Source organism: Rhinopithecus bieti, unplaced genomic scaffold (assembly GCF_001698545.2).
Source record: "Rhinopithecus bieti isolate Rb0 unplaced genomic scaffold, ASM169854v2 scaffold_17275, whole genome shotgun sequence".
Taxonomy (NCBI): Eukaryota; Metazoa; Chordata; class Mammalia; order Primates; family Cercopithecidae; genus Rhinopithecus; species Rhinopithecus bieti.
Genome location: NW_016808908.1, coordinates 520,472 through 539,520, shown reverse-complemented (window position 1 = coordinate 539,520; position 19,049 = coordinate 520,472). Strand labels below are relative to the sequence as shown.

General features: G+C 35.3%; 1 protein-coding gene across 10 annotated transcripts in view; it reads right to left on the bottom strand.

Annotated features, from left to right (window-relative positions):
• The window catches only part of AGBL3 (AGBL carboxypeptidase 3), a 147,407-nt gene that overhangs the window by 49,475 nt on the left and 78,883 nt on the right, over positions 1–19,049 (bottom strand). For 9 of the 10 annotated variants that reach the window (XM_017887701.1, XM_017887711.1, XM_017887705.1 and 6 more), the window contains 3 exons: positions 10,368–10,442; positions 6,579–6,636; positions 5,031–5,102 (listed from right to left, as the gene is read on the bottom strand). In XM_017887701.1, the coding sequence (XP_017743190.1) occupies positions 5,031–5,102; positions 6,579–6,636; positions 10,368–10,442 (205 nt within the window). The remainder of the gene's footprint in view (positions 1–5,030; positions 5,103–6,578; positions 6,637–10,367; positions 10,443–19,049) is intronic. The other variant, XM_017887709.1, reaches the window with a different exon arrangement.

The following is a 19,049-nucleotide window of genomic DNA, read 5'->3' as shown; positions in this document are numbered from 1 at the left end:
TTGATGGGTGCTGACGAGTTGATGGGTGCAGCACACCAACATGGCACAAGTATACATATGTAACAAACCTGCACGTTATGCACATGTACCCTAGAACTTAAAGTATAATAAAAATAAATAAAAATAAAAAAAATACGCACATTGATAAACGTGATACATCACATCAACAAAATGGAGGACAGAAACCCTATGATCATCTCAATATATGCAGAAAAAGCATTTGATAAAATGCAACATTTCTTTGTGACAGAAACTCTCACCAAATAAGGTATGGAAGGAATGTACCTCAACACAATAAAGGCCATACAAGACAAACCCACACCCAATATCATACTGAGTGAGGAAAAGTTGAAAGCTTTTCCCCTAAGATGTGGAACAAGATAATGATGCTTACTTTTGTTCAACATAGTAATGAAAGTTCTGGCCACAGCAAATAGGCAAGAGAAAGAAATAGAGGGCATCCAAATTGGAAAGAAGGAAGTCAAATTGTCGCTGTTTGCAGATGACATGAGCTTATATACAGAAAACCCTAAAAGCTCTATCGAATACTCCTAGAACTGATAAATTTAGTAAAGTTGAAGGATACAAAACCAACATACAAAGATCAGTGGTATTTCTGTACCCCACCAACAAACCATCAAAAGAGAAATCAAGAAAGCAATCCCATTTACAATAGCTACAAAAAATAATACTTGGGAATAAATTTAGCCAAAGAGGTGAAATATCTCTACAAGGAAAACTATAAAACACTGATGAAAAAAATTGAGGAAGATACAAATAGACATCCAATGTTCATGGATTGGAAGACTTAACAGTGTGAAAATATCCATACTATCCAAAGTTATCTGTTGATTCAATGCACTCCCTATCAAAATACCAATAACATTTTTCACAGAAATGGAAAAAACAATCCTAAAATTTGTACAGAACCACAGAAGACCCCAAATAGCAAAAGGAATAAATCTGGAGGGATCGCACTACCAGACTTCAAAATGAAGGCAATAGTAATCAAACCAGCATGGCTAAAAACATAAAAACAGATATGCAGACCAATGAGACAGAACAGAGAACCCCAAAATAAATCTACTTATTTACAGAAAACTGATATTTGACAAAGGTGCCAAGAACATTCATAGGGGAATGATAATCTCTTCAATAAACTGTGCTAGGAGAACTAGATATCAAAATACAGAAAAATGAAACTGGACTCCTATCTCTCACTGTAAAAAAGATAAATTCAAAATGGACTAAGAACTTAAATGTAAGACCCCAAACTATGAAACTACCAGAAGAAAACATGAGGGAAACGCTTCAGGACATTGGTCTGATGAAAGATTTTATGGATAAGACCTCAAAAGCCCAAGCAACTAAAGCAAATATAGGCAAATGGAATTCTATCAAACTGAAAATCTTTTGCACAGCAAAGGAAACAATCAACAGAGTGATGAGATAACCTGCAGAATGAGAGAAAACATTTGCAAATTATCTGACAAGGGATTAATATCCAGAATATATAAGGAACTTACCTCAATAGCAAAATAAACAAACAAAATAACCTACTTTAAAAATGGGCAAATGAGCTGAATAGACATCTCTGAAAAGAAGACATAGAAACGGCCAACAGGTATATGGAACAATGCTCAACAGCACTAATCATCAGAGAAATGCAAATTAAAACCACAAGGTGATATGATCTCATATCTGTTAGAATAAAAAGATAAAAGATAACAAGTATTGGAGAGGATGTGGAGAAAAGCGAATCCCTGCACAATTTTGGTGGGAATGCAAATTTATGCAGTCATTTGGAGAATAATATGGAGGTTACCTAGAAAACTAAAAACAGAACTACCATATGACACAGCAATCCCACTACTGGGTATATATCCAAAAAGAATGAAATCAGTATGTCAAAGAGATATCTGCACTCTCATGGTCATTGCAGCACTATTCACAACAGCCAAGATATGGAATCAACTTGTGTCCATCAACAGATGAAATGATAAAGAAAATATGGTATATATATACAATGGAATAGTATTTAACCATAAACAAGAACAAAATTCTGTCATTTGTGGCAACATTGATGAGCTTGGAGGACATTACGTTAAGTGAAATAAGCCAGCTACAGGAATATAAATACTGCATGTTCTCATTCATATGTGGAAGCTTAAAAAGTTGATCTCATAGAAGTAGCATATAGAATAGTGGTTAATAGAAGCAGAGAGGGATGGGGGTAGAAAGGATAGTCAAAGGTTGCTTAACAGATACTAATTACAGCTACATAGGAGGAATAGGGACTAGTGTTCCATAGACCTATAGAGTGACTATAATTAACAATTTATTGTGTATTTTCAAATAGCTAGGAAAGCAGATTTTGAACGTACCAAACACAAAGAAATGATAACTGTTTGAGGTGATGCTAATTACCTCAATTTGATCATTATACATTGCATATATGAATCAAAATATCACACTGTACCCCATATGTACAATTATTACATCAACTAAAAATAATAATAAAAGGAAAAAATTTTGAGTTATAGACCATTATTGAAAGAAACATTGCATAAGAAAACTATTCAGGATGAAATAGGCTTGGTACAATTATTATGTAAAGTAAAAATAATAATAAAAGGAAAAAATTTTAAGTAATAGACCATTATTGAAAGAAAATTACATAAGAAAGCTATTCAAGATGAAAAAGATTTGGATGGGCTAGGCCCCAATTGCTTGGCCTCCAACCAATTTTCACTGTGGCCCCCATCGTGGTAACTTGCAAAGTGTGGTCTGCAGGTCATCAATGCCAGAATTATCTGAAATCCCATATAAACAATACAAATTAAGGGGTGACATCAAAGACCTACTCAGTCAGAGGCTGAGATTTACATAAACTCTTTTGGTAATTCTTTTGTTCATGATAATTTTAAAACCAGATATTCTATAAGACGACTTGCCAATAATCTTTAAAAATGATGGTGTTGCGAATGACAAAGAAAGGCTGAGCCAATGTTCCAAATAAAGAGAATAAAGAAATATGATAATTCAATGCAATTCATGATCCTGAATTATACCTTAAATTAGATAGTAAGTTTGCTCTAAAGAACACTATTGAGACATTTGGCAAAATTGTATTATATATGATACAAAATCGTGTTGTATCAAGTTGAATTTCCTGATTTTAATGTAAGAGAATGTTCTTTTTCTTAGAGAATATAGGTGGAAGGTTTTTAGGGGTACAAGAGCATGCTACAACTTGTGGATAATGGGAAAAAAGATAGACTGATTAATAGAGAGAGAGAGAGAGTTTTTTTTACTGTTCTTGAAATTATTTTAAAATTAAGTGTAAAAAGAAATTAAAATGAGAAAGAGAAAGCCTAAAGAAAAGGCAGTGCCAGTCTTAGGGCAGTGTCAGTCCAACCCCTGTTAGATGACTGGGAATCACTAAAAGGCTTTAGGTGCTGATGTTGCATAGTTGGATTTGTGTTTCTGGTAAATCACTTTGATGGTAGTATGAAGGGTGTAATTAGAATGACAATATTGGTGGCAGGGAGATGGACTAGAAAACTGTAGTACTTCTGGTAAGTGGATGATGATAAGAATCTGAAAAGGATGATGATAAGAATCTGAAAAGAATGATGGTAGTTAATGATGGTAGTTAAGATGGAGAAAAAGAGATTCTGAGGTAAAATCATCTGGATTCAATGGCTGACTGGATATGAGGGACAGAAGTGAAAGTGAGAAAAAAGGATACTGATCACATTTGTAGCTGGAGTGGTTATGGAGATAGTACTGCCATTAATGTTATTGAGAATATGTGAGGAAGAGCATTTACTGTGGAATTAGATGAATTTGAATTTGGATATGTGGGACATCTATGTGGAGATGTATAGCAGATAGTTACATACAGGGTCTGAAGCTTTGACAAGAGGTCAAATACATGTATCTATGTATATGCGTATGCATGTATGTATATATACACATATGTATTCACACATGCATATATATAGTATAACAATATGATGTAATAAAGATCAATAGTTCGTGAAAGGCTGAATCTAAGAAGGTTAAATTTAAATTTAACAGGAATAAACTTAAGGTCAGGTATAATGAACCAAATAATAAGTGAAGAAGTAGAGAGTGGAGGAAATACAACTTAGCAGTAGCACTATGAAAATAAAACGTTAAAGGTTTGAATATATGAAATCCAATATGTCAATATTTTAGGATAATTTTCAAAAGAAGAAATGTAATCTTAAACTGCATTAATGGAAACCTAGTATCTATAAAGGAGCAAATAAAAATGAAGATATATTTTGCACTCATTAGACAACATTTGCAATACTCTGCTCAGTTTCATTTAAGCTTGAATAGCAACAAAAAAGAGTAAAATAAAATGGTAAAGGGACTTGAATCACGGTGTTTTATGGATAGTTGAAAGAAACAGGGAAAGTTTCAGGGAAATAAATGACAACTTTTTAAAAAATAGAGAAGGTATTACAATTGCATTATTTCAAGGAGAATTGGGGAAACTGTGTCAGTCAGAATTATTTACTTTTAAGGTTTCCTCACTATTTTGTGTTATTAGAGAGGACAGATTAAAAGAAGTGGATGAAATTTACAAGGACATGTATTTTAAACTTTTTGTTGTTAAAGTTTATTGAAAATAAACTTTTTCAGTGCTATAGCTCTTTAGCAATGGAATGAATTATATTGCAGTTTAGTAAAGTACTTGTCACCAAGTGTAGTCAGCCAGAGGCTGGATGAGCCTGGGGCCTGTCAGGAGCAGGTGAAACTAGAGCACTCTCAAGGCCTCTCTCTGCTCTAAGATTTGGTGAGATGGGAATGAAAAGATTAGACAATGAGATGAATATTCTTTTGTTTTGGTTTTAACTGGATGAAATTAAAAGAAAGCAAATTGACATACAGTAAATTTCTACTGTTTCCCCTGTGTATTTCTAGAGCTAGAGAGAAAAACAACATTCAGATCATAGGGGACCACTCATTACTGTCTGTGTTCCTATTTTACTCACCCAAACCTTGATTAGGTAACTGTCTTCTGAAATAATCAACCATACAATCACCTGGTTCATTTGGCCTTGTATCTAGAGAAGATGATAAAGATCATAGTAGCATGAAAATAATTAATTCACCCATTTACATTTCATATTTTTCATCTTTTTTCAAAGTGACAAATACTAGTAAATAACTTGTAGACAGTAGTTTAGTTCAATGAAATTAAAATAAGCAGTCTTCAAATGTTACAAATTTTGTTGCATTTAAAAATGTTCATACCTTTTGGGTCAGCAATTCCTTTTCTAGGAATTTGTTATAAAGAAATAATGAAGAAAACATACAAATAGAGAGTTATAAAGTTTTCATTGTTGTTTACAATAGGAAAAAAATGGGAAACAAAATGTAATTTTGACACTGGGGGTGGCTTAATTAATAGAATGGAATACTTTGCCACCATTTATTTACATATGAAGAGGCTTATAATATACTATAATTTAAAATTAAAAAAGTAGGTTGCAAAATAATGCGATATTATGTGATTCATTAACATGGTGCGGTATGTGGACAAATAGGGGAAAGCATTTAAAATAAATATTCTAAAATGTAATTTTTACTTTCTTTGCTTATCTTTATTCTTTAATTTTGACATAAAATGTTACAAAAGAATACATTAAAAGTATATTTATAAAAAGCAGCTGGAATATGCCTGGCTGACCTGTTATCAGAAAAAATAAAGTTTAAGTTGAATTGGCTATTATTTTAAGTATAATAGTATTCTCCCCTTTCCTTGGCATGGTTCTTAGGTTCTTATCTCCATTTATATTTTTTATTATTTTGCTACAGCATAAACTAAATGGATATATGAGTGTGTGTGTGTGTGTGTGTGTGTGTATAATTAGGTTACCTCAAATTCTTTTGGGAAATAGGTAGATACAAATGTACAATAAATTAATATATATATATATACACATAAAATTAAATATTTTAGATAAAATTAAAATATTGCCTAAATTATATGATTCCCCCTGCAAAGGACCTCAATTAAAGATAAGATGACAGAAATTAAGAAAGAAAAAAAAACCCAGAGATGCTAGAGAGTCAGTTAAAGATTCACATCACATCAGACTTAGCAGGTTGCAGTAGAAGCCAATGAACAGTCTATGAATTAATTTGTCTCCTGGGCTCATCTTCTATTAAACTATGAAATGAGAGGAAAAGATGATTTTAAAACATAAAATTCCTTTCCCTTTGGGGCAAACTTTCAAAACCTTGGGGATAGCCCTGGAATACGTGGACCTCTCTATTCTCCAATGTAATTGACCACTCCTTTCTCTGTGCTCCCTGGGAACCCTGAACAGACTACTGGCATTGTGTCTATGACACTGCACTCAGCTTGTTGTTTCATTCCTGATTAAAGGATGAGGTCCTGCAGGGACGAAATGGTATCATATACATTTTGTATCCCTAGCACCAAGCACAGTGGTAGTCTCAAAGTTGTGGCACCAACAATTCCTAGTTGAGTAAATGAATTAATTGTTTATGAGAAGGTAGAAGCAGAATATTACCTTTCACATCAGAATTTGATTGTTTGTGTCTTTGCAGTAAATGTCCTCTATCATAAACCTAATGGAATGTAGAATCAAGGAAAACAATGCTATTTTATCAACATGAAATGGGGTGTGTTTCCTGTACGATTTACAGTATTGTGCATTTTTAACAAATATTTCTCATTTCATCCTTACAGGTTTAGAATGACCAAAATTATCTTACAAATCAGAACCTTCTAATATTTTTCACTACACTATTCTCCTGCATCAATGAGTAGAAGAAGATATTGATACTATATTTTGGCAGTAAAGGAGGCTTAAAAATTTTCCACATCACATAGAATTTATTTGTAATGAGAAAGAGACAAAAAAATGGTATTCTTATAATCTCACTTTCTTAAATTAGAAGAACAAACATGGGAAGATAAAAGTGTGAAATGAGTGAAAAGATATAAAATTATGTAAAATATATAAACAGATTGCAAAACTGTGCTTATACATAAAAAGATGAGGCTGGGCATGGTGCACACCTGTAATCCCAGTACTTAGGGAGGCCGAGGCGGGTGGATCACTTGAGGCCAGGAGTTTGAGAGAAGCCTGGCCAACATGGTGAAACCCCGTTTCTACTAAAAAAAAAAAAAATTAGTGGGGCGTGGTGGCAGCCACCTGTAATCCCAGCTACTCGGAAGGCTGAGGCAGGATAATCGCTTGAACCTAGGAGGCAGAGGTTGCAGTGAGCTGAGATCGCGCTGCTGCACTCCAGCCTGGGTGACAGAGCTAGACTCCATCTCAAAAAACAAAACAAAACAAAACAAAACAACCCATAATAAAAGTAGACTATGAAATGGAGTTAAAAGCTCAAACCTACCTCTTCATATATATAATTGATTGGCAGCAGAAAAATGGGCAAAATCAGTATGAAAATGGGAGAAAAATGTAAATATCAAAATTTGATTATTGAAGAAAGAAACATTCTACAAAAAATTATACAAATTTAAAATTATACAAATTTAAATCCTGGTGATTATGTAATCACCAGGATTTGGCAAGACAAGGAGTGAAATGAGGCTGAAGAAAATTAGTAAGACTTGATTTGATAAACTCTTGTCATTTTTGGCTCCCATCTCTTGAGTGAAATGATTCTGTGAACCATAATAAACGATTACACTTATCCTACAGAAAAATACCACCAGGTCAGTGATCTTATGTACATGAGCTATAATTTCTGATCACAGTAATTTATAATTGTTTTTGTTGAAAGTCTTCAGAATCAACAAGTGAGAGTGTCTTGGTGGGAAACAAAGTTAACTGAAATATTTTTAAAATAATTTACCAATATTGTTTTAGGGATGTATTGATATCTTATAAGCAAAGTAAGAAATAGTCAGTTCAAGAGCATGAATTCAAGTTGTCCTCAGCCATTTACCTGAGTGAAAATGAGATTGTTCACTCTTTTTGTGAAAGACGGGTAGGAATTTCAAGGTAAGTGACCACAATCTCCTATTAGCTTATGGGGACACTTAGAATGTGTGCAACTTTCTCAAAGCATTTGACCAAATGAAGATTATTTTCCATTTGAAAGTATCTAACATTAAATATAATGATTTCATACAATTTTAAAAGCTCCAATCAAGAAAGATGCAAATACATGAGCATTTAATATAAAGGGATTTATAATATTTTACATTAAATGTAGCTTGGATAGGTGAGGAAAACCACTCTGTGGATATATTTGTGAGAACTAAATAAATATGTGTCTTGCAATACATACATTAAAAAAAATCACCTAACAAAACCTATTTTAGTTATTGGGTCCTGCAAATGACTTAATACAGGGGTATCAGTGAGAGGATTTGTTTACCAAAAAAAATTTTTAATTCCTATTCATTCATATTAATTCCTGAAATAGTGTAATTCTAGAAGGGAGAGCAGAGGGAAAGGAGCATTACTCCTTTATAGCCATCTCTGCTCCCTGCAGACCTAAGCCTCTGATGTTGGTCCTCAGGGGTACAGACTTAGGTATATCCACATTCACTTGGGATGACAGTGCTAAGGCAGGGCTCTCTTTGTCTCTTTCCCTGACCACATTCAGCTGTGCTCTTCAGACTAAGCCAATCAAATTTGGACTTCTTCAAAAGGATAGTTGCAGAGGTCTGTGTTTAAGATTTTTTCTGACTCCAGTAAGGCTCCTCCTAGCTGTCTCTTTCTCCAGTTCTCTCTGGCAAACTAGTCAGTATTCAATTTAGCTTGTAACTCCAATGAATCTATCAGTGTTGTTACAGTAGGTAGCTAATAAGGCATGAGCAAGGCAGGAGAGGGCTCCACCAAAACCCCACTAGGAATGTCAGGCATCAGGTGATGGTCAGGCGGTTGTTAACTGTCTCTCTAAATAGTAATTGGTTGCAGCTAGCAGCAGGGAAAGGGCGTCTTCCTACAGATAGGAAACACCTGAGACTGGTGATCAGCTGCTTCCTGATGAGATCGCAGGAGTGCGCTCAAGCATGCGTAGTAAGAAACAAAATGGCAGAGTTTAACTGGTATATGAACTTTTTAAGATTTGACTCCGGGGCATGAGGCAGAAAAAGAGGCTGAAGCAAGTTTTAGGGCAGGAGTGGAAGGCAAGAATTGATGTTGCTGCAGACCCATACAAATTTGCTGCTGGTAAGATAACTTCCACCAGTAATATATTTGTCCTTCAGAATTTTTTTAAGCCATAATTGCACTGGTTTTGAGACTGTCCTTAAGCTTAACTTCTCTTTTTCTGGAAGAGATTAGGAGCTATCTGTTTTATGACCTATTTTTTCATCAGGGCAAAATTTATAAGCTATGGCTTATGAGCTGGGGATGGTGGAAATGGCACTCTTCCCTCCAAGAGATACCCTTCTTTAGGAACTGAACCATAGGTGCAGGGGAGGCAGTAGCCTTAGGTCTCCTCCATTTGCCTCTCTCAGTGTGGAACCATCATTTTACAAACCAAGATAAGGGCAATCAGAGCCCAAGAATGCTCAGTGGTGGAGCACCTGAAGTAGAGCCTCTGTCTCATCAATGGGGACTGGGAGAGGAAGGGAGCCCCCATCTCTTGTCGGCACTCACCTGACTTAGCAACAGGCAGCTGGGGGAAGAATAAGAAATACTGATATCCTGCCCCTCCTGTGATAGCCCTTTGGTAGCTCTGGGTAGAGGGAGCCCTAACTTCTTGTCTACACTAGTGTGGAGTTTCTGTCTTACTGAGCGGGGGAGTCCGGTGCGGGGAGGGGAAGAGGCAGTCTTGATTGAAATACCACAGACTCTCACAGTTTTTAATGAATTTTAGTAGACTTTCTTGAATAGATTTTTGTTTCACTTGCTGTATAACCTTCAGACCATTTCAGAGACTTTAAATATCTGTTGTTTGTTGTTGTGGATAATTTCACTAGTTTTGCTGGTGAATGGGTTTGCAGAGCTCTTCCTGCTGTCATGGTAGAAGCTGATCTTTCAGTTCCACTATTTTATTTTATACCCTTATATTCCCATTTAATTTTCTTAATTTCTTTATTCTTGCTACCCTGGATGCATCTTTGTAAGCTTCCTCAAATACTTTTTAGAGTAAGGTAAAAGTACAAATGAAATTTAAATATGGCATCTTAATAAGGCCCACCTCTCATCTGTTAAGGATCTTTTGTGTTTTTATAAACAGTAAATAATATGAACAAAATTTTAACTTCTCCTGGGGGAAAATTCGGGTATAAGAAGTGTAAGAGAAAATAACTTGCCATTCTCTTTCATTCATTTAAAAAACTTTTAATAACTAGATCAATGAAGATTTACCTCTTGTCCTTCTCTGGCATTTTGGTGGCTTGCTGTAGTAGAATTCCTTTCCTTCTTTGTTTTCAAATGCTTTTTCTAGTAAAAGAATCATACTTAAAATCAATATTTAATCAACATATCAAAGAGTACATATGCAGACATGAGACTGTTATGAGATTCCCACTTACAAGAAGATGGGAAGTACTTTATTCCTCCCACTGAGTACAACCAAAAATTCTGGGTATTACATAAGAAACTCTAAAATATGGAAAGGAGAAGGCAGACTAGCTAGGGAGTTCAAGGCCAGAAGAGTGGCATGATGATGAGTTCACTGTGTTTTCTTTTTGCTTCATATGTTCTCACTTTAAAGCTGGAGAGGCCGGCAATCCAGAAATTCCAATGAATGCAATTTAAAAAAATCCCTACATAAGCCTGTTCCTTCTAGCCCAAGGACCAGGAGAGGGACAGCCTAAAGAGACCAAAACCTTTTAGATAGTAACTGTTCTACTCCAGCCTAACACCACAGAAATGACTGTGACTCCTACACCCACCCATGCCAACAAAAGCTGAGTGGGAGTGCCCCAATCCCTTCTTCACGGTAGTCTCAGGGAAGGCTAAGCAGGGGGCCAGGGAAATAAGCATGTGAAAAGATATTCAACATGGTTGAACTGTTATGGAAATGCAAATTAAAACTACAATGAGATGACACACTTGTCAGAAGGGCTAAAATAGAAAATAGTGGCAACACCAAATTTCAGTGAGGATGCACAGAAAATGGATTACTCATAAACTGCTCTTGGGAATGGAAAATTGTACATCCATTTTGGAAAACAGTTTGGCAGTCTGTTAGAGAATTAAACATGTATATAACATAACTACGATACCACCTACCAATTGAACTCCTGGGTTTTTATCTCAGGGAAATGAAGACTTATTTCACATAAACCTGTACACTAATGTTATGTTCATAATGGCCCCAAACTGAAAACAACCCACATGTTCTTCAACAGGTGAATGGTTAAATAGGCTAAGGTAAATCCATATCGTGGAATACTGCACAGAAATACAAAGGAAGAAACTATGGATGTACGCATCAACTTGGGGGTGGGGGATGAGTATTCCAAGAGGTAGGCCAACTGATAAAAGCCAATCCCAGCATGTTACATATTGTGTGATTTCACAGGGATGTGGAAAAACATTTGTGAATGATACATTTACAGAAATACGGAACAGATTTGTGGTTGCCAGGGGATAACTGTAAGGTAAGGACAGCAGGGAGTGGGTATGGCTTTAAGAGGGCAATATGAGGGATCCTTATGGTCATGGAAATGGTCAGCATTTTGACTGCACGAATATAAATATCCTTATTGTAACATGGTGCTATAGTTTTGCAAGATGTTACCATTAGGGGAAACAGAAAACAGGGTCCCTGGCATCTCTCTCAATTATTTCTTACAACAGCAAGTTAATCAAAATTAAAAGTTTAATTTTTAAAAGTTAGAATTTAATTGGTATTGTTTCATCTGTTTATTCTTTAAAAGTTAACATTTTATAATGCTAGAAAAATATCTTGCTAAAGATGCCTATACCCAAAATATGGCACACAATCAATATCTGACCATTGTAGGGATTCATTTAGTTTTTGAAAATTATCACACAGAATACAAACTTGCTCTTTTTACTGTTATTTTTTACTCCAGAGGGTGTGTGTGTATGTATAACTGCCTGAATTGTGGGCATGGGTATGAATATTTATCCATGAGTGTCCTGATATATATAACTTGGAAAGACAAGGTGTTTGTGAAGGAAAGACTTGCATGGTATTTTAACAAACCCATTAGAATATTTGAGTATAGTCCTTTAAAGTATTGAGGGTGGAGAGAGGAGAAAGGAAACGATTGGCAAATGGAGGGAAAGGGAGAATGTGATGGCACAGGAGAGAATATGGGAGGAGGTAAAATATTTATTCTTGTGCTATGTGATCGTTTACAATTTTTTTGAATTTGGACTTTGTTCAAATTTGTTGTTCATGTCCCCAGAACCCATTCCCTCTTCTTCTGGCAACTGTCTTTAATTTTGTTAGGGAATTTAATCCTACCCATTCTCAGTTCTTGGAGTCTGGGTGAATCCTATGAGGGTTTGTCAAAGAACCCAGGCTGAAGCCAATCAGCACAGTCCATCCTGTTAGTCACAGTGAGTGATTTATGGGTTGACGCATGTCTAAACCAGCCTGATAAGAATCATCTTTGCTTTTTTCCCTCCAGCTTTATTGAGGTCTAAATTGACAAATAAAAATTGTATATATTTAAGGTGTACATGATGTTTTAAGTATACATTTTGAAATTACCACAATCAAGCTAATTAACACATCTATCACCTCACATAGTTACCACTTATTTTGCTTTTCATGATGAGAATACTTAAGACCCATTCTCTTAGCAAATTTCAAGTATGCAAAACAATATTATTAACTAGAGTCATCACATTGTACATTAGGTCTTCAAAATGTATTCATCTTACAACTGCAAGTTTATACCCTTGATTAACATCTCCCTGACCCCTGGTAATGACCTATTCTCTATTAGGTCAACTTTTTTAGATTTCACATAAAAGTGAGATCATGTACTATTTGTCTTTCTGTGTTTGGCTTATTTTACGGAGCATAATGTCCTCTAGGTTCAAAGGCTAAATGATATTCCAGTATGTACACGCACATACACATACCCCTCATCTTCTTTATCCGTTCATCCATTGATAGACACTTGTTTCTGCATCTTGGCTATTGCGAATAGTACTGCAATAAACATGGGAATGCTGATATCTCTTTGGTATCTGGATTTCTATTCTTTTAGATAAATACCAGAAGGGTGTTTACTGTATCATACGGTAATTCACTTTTAAACTTTTTTTGAGGAAACTCCATATTGTTTTCCATAATGGCTGTACCAATTTACATTCTCACCAACAGTGTATAAAGGCTTCATTTTCTCCACATCCTTCCAAACACAGTTTAACTTTTTGACCTAGCAGGCATAAGATGATATCTCATTATGGTTTTGATTTGAATTTCTCTGATGATTAGTGATGTTGAACAACTTTTCATATAATTGTTGGCCATTTATACGTCTTCCTTGGATAAATGTCTATTCAAGTACGTAGCCCATTTTAAAATCAGCTTAGTGGGTGTTTTTGCTATTAAGTTGTAGGAGTTCCTTAAAAATTTTGGAGATTACCCCCTATTCAGATATATGATTCACAAGAATTTTCTTCCATTCCATAGGTTGCCTTTTCCTGCTATTAAATATTTATCTTTGTTGTACAGAAGCTTTTTAGTTTGTTATAGTCCCACTTGTTTATGTTTGTTTTTGTTGTCTATGCTTTTGGTGTTATAGCTATGAAATTATTGTCAAGATCAATGTCCTGGTGCTTTCCCCTATGTTTCTTCTAGGAGTTTTATGGTTTTGGGTCTTATGTTTAAGTGTTTAGCCCATCTTGAGTTGACTTTGTGTGTGTAGTATAAAGGTCCAGTTTCATTTTGTTTTATGTATATATCCAGTTTCCCAACACCATTTTTTTTTCTTTGACACAGGGTCTCATTCTGTTGCTGAGGCTCACGTGCAGTGGCCCAATCATGACTTACTGCAGCCCTGACCTCCCGGGTTCATTGATCCTCCCACCTCAGCCTCCTGAGAAGCTGGGACTATAGGCATGAGCCACCATGCCTGGATAATTTTCTTATTTTTTGTAGAGATGAGGTGTCACTCTGTTGCCCAGGCTGGTCTCATACTCCTAAGCGCAAGTGATTTTCCTGCCTTGGCCTCCAAAAGTGCTGAGATTACAGGTGTGAGCCACCACACTTGGCCACCAACACCATTTTTTGAAGAGACTATCTTTTCTTCATTGTGTATTCTTAGCACCCTGGTCAAAGATCAGTTGACTGTATATGCATAGTTTTACTTCTGGGCTTTCTATTTTGCTCCATTGTGCTGTGTGTCTGTTCATATGCCAGTGTCATATACTTTTGGTTATTGTAGCTTTGTAACATATTTTAAAATCAGGAAGTGTGATGCCTCCAGCTTTGTTGTTCTTGCTCAAGTTTGCTTTAGCTATTCAGGCTCTTTTGTGGTTCTATACAAATTTTAGTACTGTTCTACTTCAGTGAAAAATGTCACTGAAATAGATATTGCATTGAATTTGTAGAGAGCTTTGGGTAGTATGGACATTTTGACAATATTCTTCTGATTCATGAACACAAAATACTTTCCATTTATTTGTGTCTTCAATTTCATCAACATTTTACAGTTTTCACTGAACAGATCTTTTACCTCTTTGTTAAAAATGTCAATATCTGCATTTTTGAGGGAACTACTATATAGGAGGATGTCTCAACCAGACTTAGTATGGTGAGGATGTGAGGCTGGATTTCTATAGTCATTTTACCACCGTGAGAGGAAAGTCTGTCTGACAATGGAACCAACCAAGAAAAGGCAGAAATGAGATGAGAGCAGGAGAAAAAACCCTCCAGGATCTCAATGACATCATTTGAGCCCCTCATTTAAGCCATGACAAAAGCCAGCCTTGTCCCTAGACTTTTTATTTAGTAATCCAACAAATATCCCTTTTGACTAAACCATTTTGGAAGGATTTTTTGCCTCTTGCAATAGAGAAAGTCCTGATACATCTTCAAAATATGGTTTAGTAGCTACGGAACAAAATTAGGTTTGCTATTTTACCATTGTCCTCATGGAATGGAAACTGTAATCTCCAGATGTTCAGGTCCCAAAATCTAGAGACCACCTTCTCTCCTTTCTATTTTTCAATCTTATAAACATGTCATCAGCAGATTCTCTTAACACTATCTTGAAAATATATCTAAAATCTAATCACTTCTCATTCCCTCTACTAGTATCACTTTGGTGCAGCCACCACTTTTATCTTGCCTGGATTATTATAAGAGCCCCCTAATTGGTCTCCCTTATGGGTCATCATTGTACTCTTAACACAGCAGCCAAGGTGACCCTGCTAACCACTTCAGGCAGATCACGACATTCTTCTGATCAAAGATCCCCAAACTCAGAGGCAAAAACTGAAGTCCTAAGCCTACCAGGCTTTACATGACCTGTTCCTGCAACCTTCAATACCTATCTGATTTCATGTTTTACCATTGTTCTCCTTGTTCATTCTTCTCTAGCCACATTAGCTTCCTTGGTCTTCCTAGAAAATGACTGACACACTCCTTCCTCAGGGCCATTGCACTTTTAGTACTCCTCGCCTGGGAAAACATACCCCTGGATTGTTCCTAAATGTTCACTATTATATAATTATACTTCCCCACCCCATTGATGTTGAATTTGGACATATGTCTTGATTTGGCCAGTGGAATGTTAAACAGAGGCTTTAAATATATTTGCATGGTTTGGCTTGCCCTCTTGAACTCTTGTGATTGGCCATGAGCAGAATATGCTCTAGTTGGCTGCTGGTCTAGGTGAAGAAAGAAAGGTGGAATAAACCTGAACCCAACCCACAATTAGGAGCTAAGTTTGGCTGATTTCTGATTAGTTCAGTAGAGCCACAGCTGACCTTCAGATTCATGAACAAGACAACACATGTTTGCTATTGTAAGTCATTGATAGTCTGAGGGTGTTATGCATTAAAATCTGAAAACTACAGAAATTGATATGCAGAGGTAAGATGCTGTCCTAACAAAACCTAAACTTTGTCATAGTCATTGCTTTTGTAACTGGATAGTAGGTAATTAGGAAAATATAACAAAAAAATAGTGACACATTCACAAGCACATGGAAATTAAACAATACGCTCCTGAACAGCCAATTGGTCAGTAAAGAAATTCAAAGGGAAATTCAAAAATATCTTGAGACAAACAAAAAATGGAAATACAATATATCAAAGCTTATTAGATGCAGCAAAAGCAGTTCTAAGAGGGAAGTTCACATCAATAAATGCCTACATCAAAAAAGAAGATCTTTTGAGCTGGGGCTGGAGAAAAAGGAAAAATAAGTTCTGAAATACACAACCTAGTGTTACACTTCAAGGAACTAGGAAAAGAAGAACAACTAAGCATGGAGTTAGCAGAAGGAAGAAAATAATATCAGAGCAAAAATAAATGAAATAGGGACTAGAAAAACAATAGTAACGACCAATGAAATGAAGAGGTTTTTTTTTTTTTTTCTTTTTTTTTAAAAGAAACAAAATGGACAAATCTATAGCTAGACTAAGGAGACAGAGAAGACTCAGATAAAGTCAGAAAAGAAAGATGAGACATTATAACCGACACCACAGAAGTAGGATCATAAAAGACTACCATTATAAACAATTATATGCCAACGAATTAGATAACCTGGAAAAAATAAATTCCTAGCTACATATAACCTACCAAGACTGAATCATGAAGAAGCAGAACATCTGAATAGATGAATAATGAATAAGGAGATTAAATTAGAAATAGAAAGTTCCCCATCAAAGACAAGCTGGGGACCTGATGGTTTCACTGCTGAATTCTACCAAACCTTTAAAGAGGTACTAATATGAATCCTTCTTAAACTCTTCCAAAAAATTGAAGAAGAGGGAGTATTTCCAAATTCATTTCATGAGGCTAGCATTTCTCTGATACCAAAGTCAGACAAGTAAGCTACAAGGAAAAGATAACAGACCAATATTCCTGATGAGGATAGATGGAAAAATCCTTGACAAAATACTAACAAACCAAATGTAGCAGCACAATAAAAGATTATTCATCATGATCAAGTGGGATTCATCCCAGGAATACAGGGATGGTTCAACATACGCAAATTGATAAGTCTGATACATCACAACAGCAGAATGAAGGACAAAAACCCTATGATCATCTCAATATATGCAGAAGAAAGCATTTGATGGAATTCAACATCCTTTCATGATAAAAATGCTCCACAAATAAGGTATAAAATGCATGTACCTCAATACAATAAAGGCCGTCTATGACAAACCCAAAGCTAACATCATTCCCAGTGGTGAAAACTTGAAAGCTTTTCCTCTAAGATCAGGAACAAGACAATGATGCCCACTTTTACCACTTCTGTTCAACATAGTACTGAAGTCCTTGCCAGAGCAATTAGACAAGATTAAAAGGAAGAAGTTAAATTGTCCTTGTTTGCAGACAACATGATCTTATATATAGAAAACTCCATCAAAGAACAGAATTTGAAAATTCAGTATAAGTTGAAGGATAAAAAAAAACACACATAAAATCAATAGTGATTCTATACAAACTATAATTAATAAACTATCTAAAAAACAAGCTATCTAAAAAAGAAATCAAGAACATAATTCCATTTATAATATCTACAAAAAAGTAGGAATAAATTTAACCAAGGAAGTGAAAGACCTATATACTGACAATGATAAAACATTGATAAATAGAAGACACAGAATATCGTCTATGAAGAAATGGAAATATATCTTGTGCTCATGGATCAGAAGAAGTAATATTGTCAAATTGTCCATACTACCCAAAGTGATCTACAGATTCAGTACAATCCCTATTAAAATTCCAATGGGATTTTTCAGAGAAATAGAAAACAAATTCTATAACTTATATGGAACCACAAAAGAGCCCAACTAGCCAAAACAGTCTTGAACTACATGAACAAACCTGGAAGCTCACACTGTCTGACTTTAAAATATACTATAAAATGACAGAAATCAAAATGGCATGGTACTGGCATAAAAAGAGACACATAAACCAATTGAATGAAATAGCCCCAAAATAAATCCGTGCATTTGTAGTCAATTGACTTTTGACAGAAGTGCCAAGAACACAAAATGTGAAAAGGACAGTATCTGATAAATGCTGTTAGGACAATAAGATATCTACATGCAAAATAATGAAATTAGACTCATCTCACACTATGTACAAAAATCAACTAAAATTGGATTAAAGACTTAAATGTAAGACTTGAAACTATAAAACTACTGAAAAAAATATAGGGGAAAAGCTCCATGTCATTGGTCTGGGCAATGATTTTTTTGGATATGAACTTGAAAACACAAGCAACAAAAGCAAAAACAGATACATGGGATTACATCAAACTAAAAAGCTTTTGTACAGCCAATGAAACAATCAACAGAATGATGAGACATCTAATGGGGTGGGAGAAAATATCTGCAAACCATACATCTGATAAGGGGCTAATATCCAAAATGTATCAGGAACTCAATAGTAAGAAAACAAATAACCTGATTAAAACATGGGCAAAGGCTCTGAATAGATATTTGTCAAAAGAACAAATACAAATGGCCAACAGGTATATTTAAAAATGCCCTGCATCACTAATCATCAGAGAAATGCAAGTTAAAACCAAATATGGATATTACCTCATGCTTGTTAGAGTGGCTGTTATTTAAAAAAAAAAAAAGGATAATCAGTGTTGGAGATGTGGAGAAAAGGAACCCCCGCACACTGTTGGTAAGAATATAAATTAGTACAGCCATATGGAAAACAGTATGGAAGTTCCTCAAAAAATTAAAAATAGAATTATCATCTAAACTAGCAATCCCACCACTGAGTCTATATCTACAGGAAAGGAAATCAGTATGTCAAAGAGATGTCTACACTCCCATGGTCATTGCAGCACTATTCACAATAGCCAGTGTATGGTATCAACTTAAGTGTTCATCAACAGATAAATGGATAAAGAAAATGTG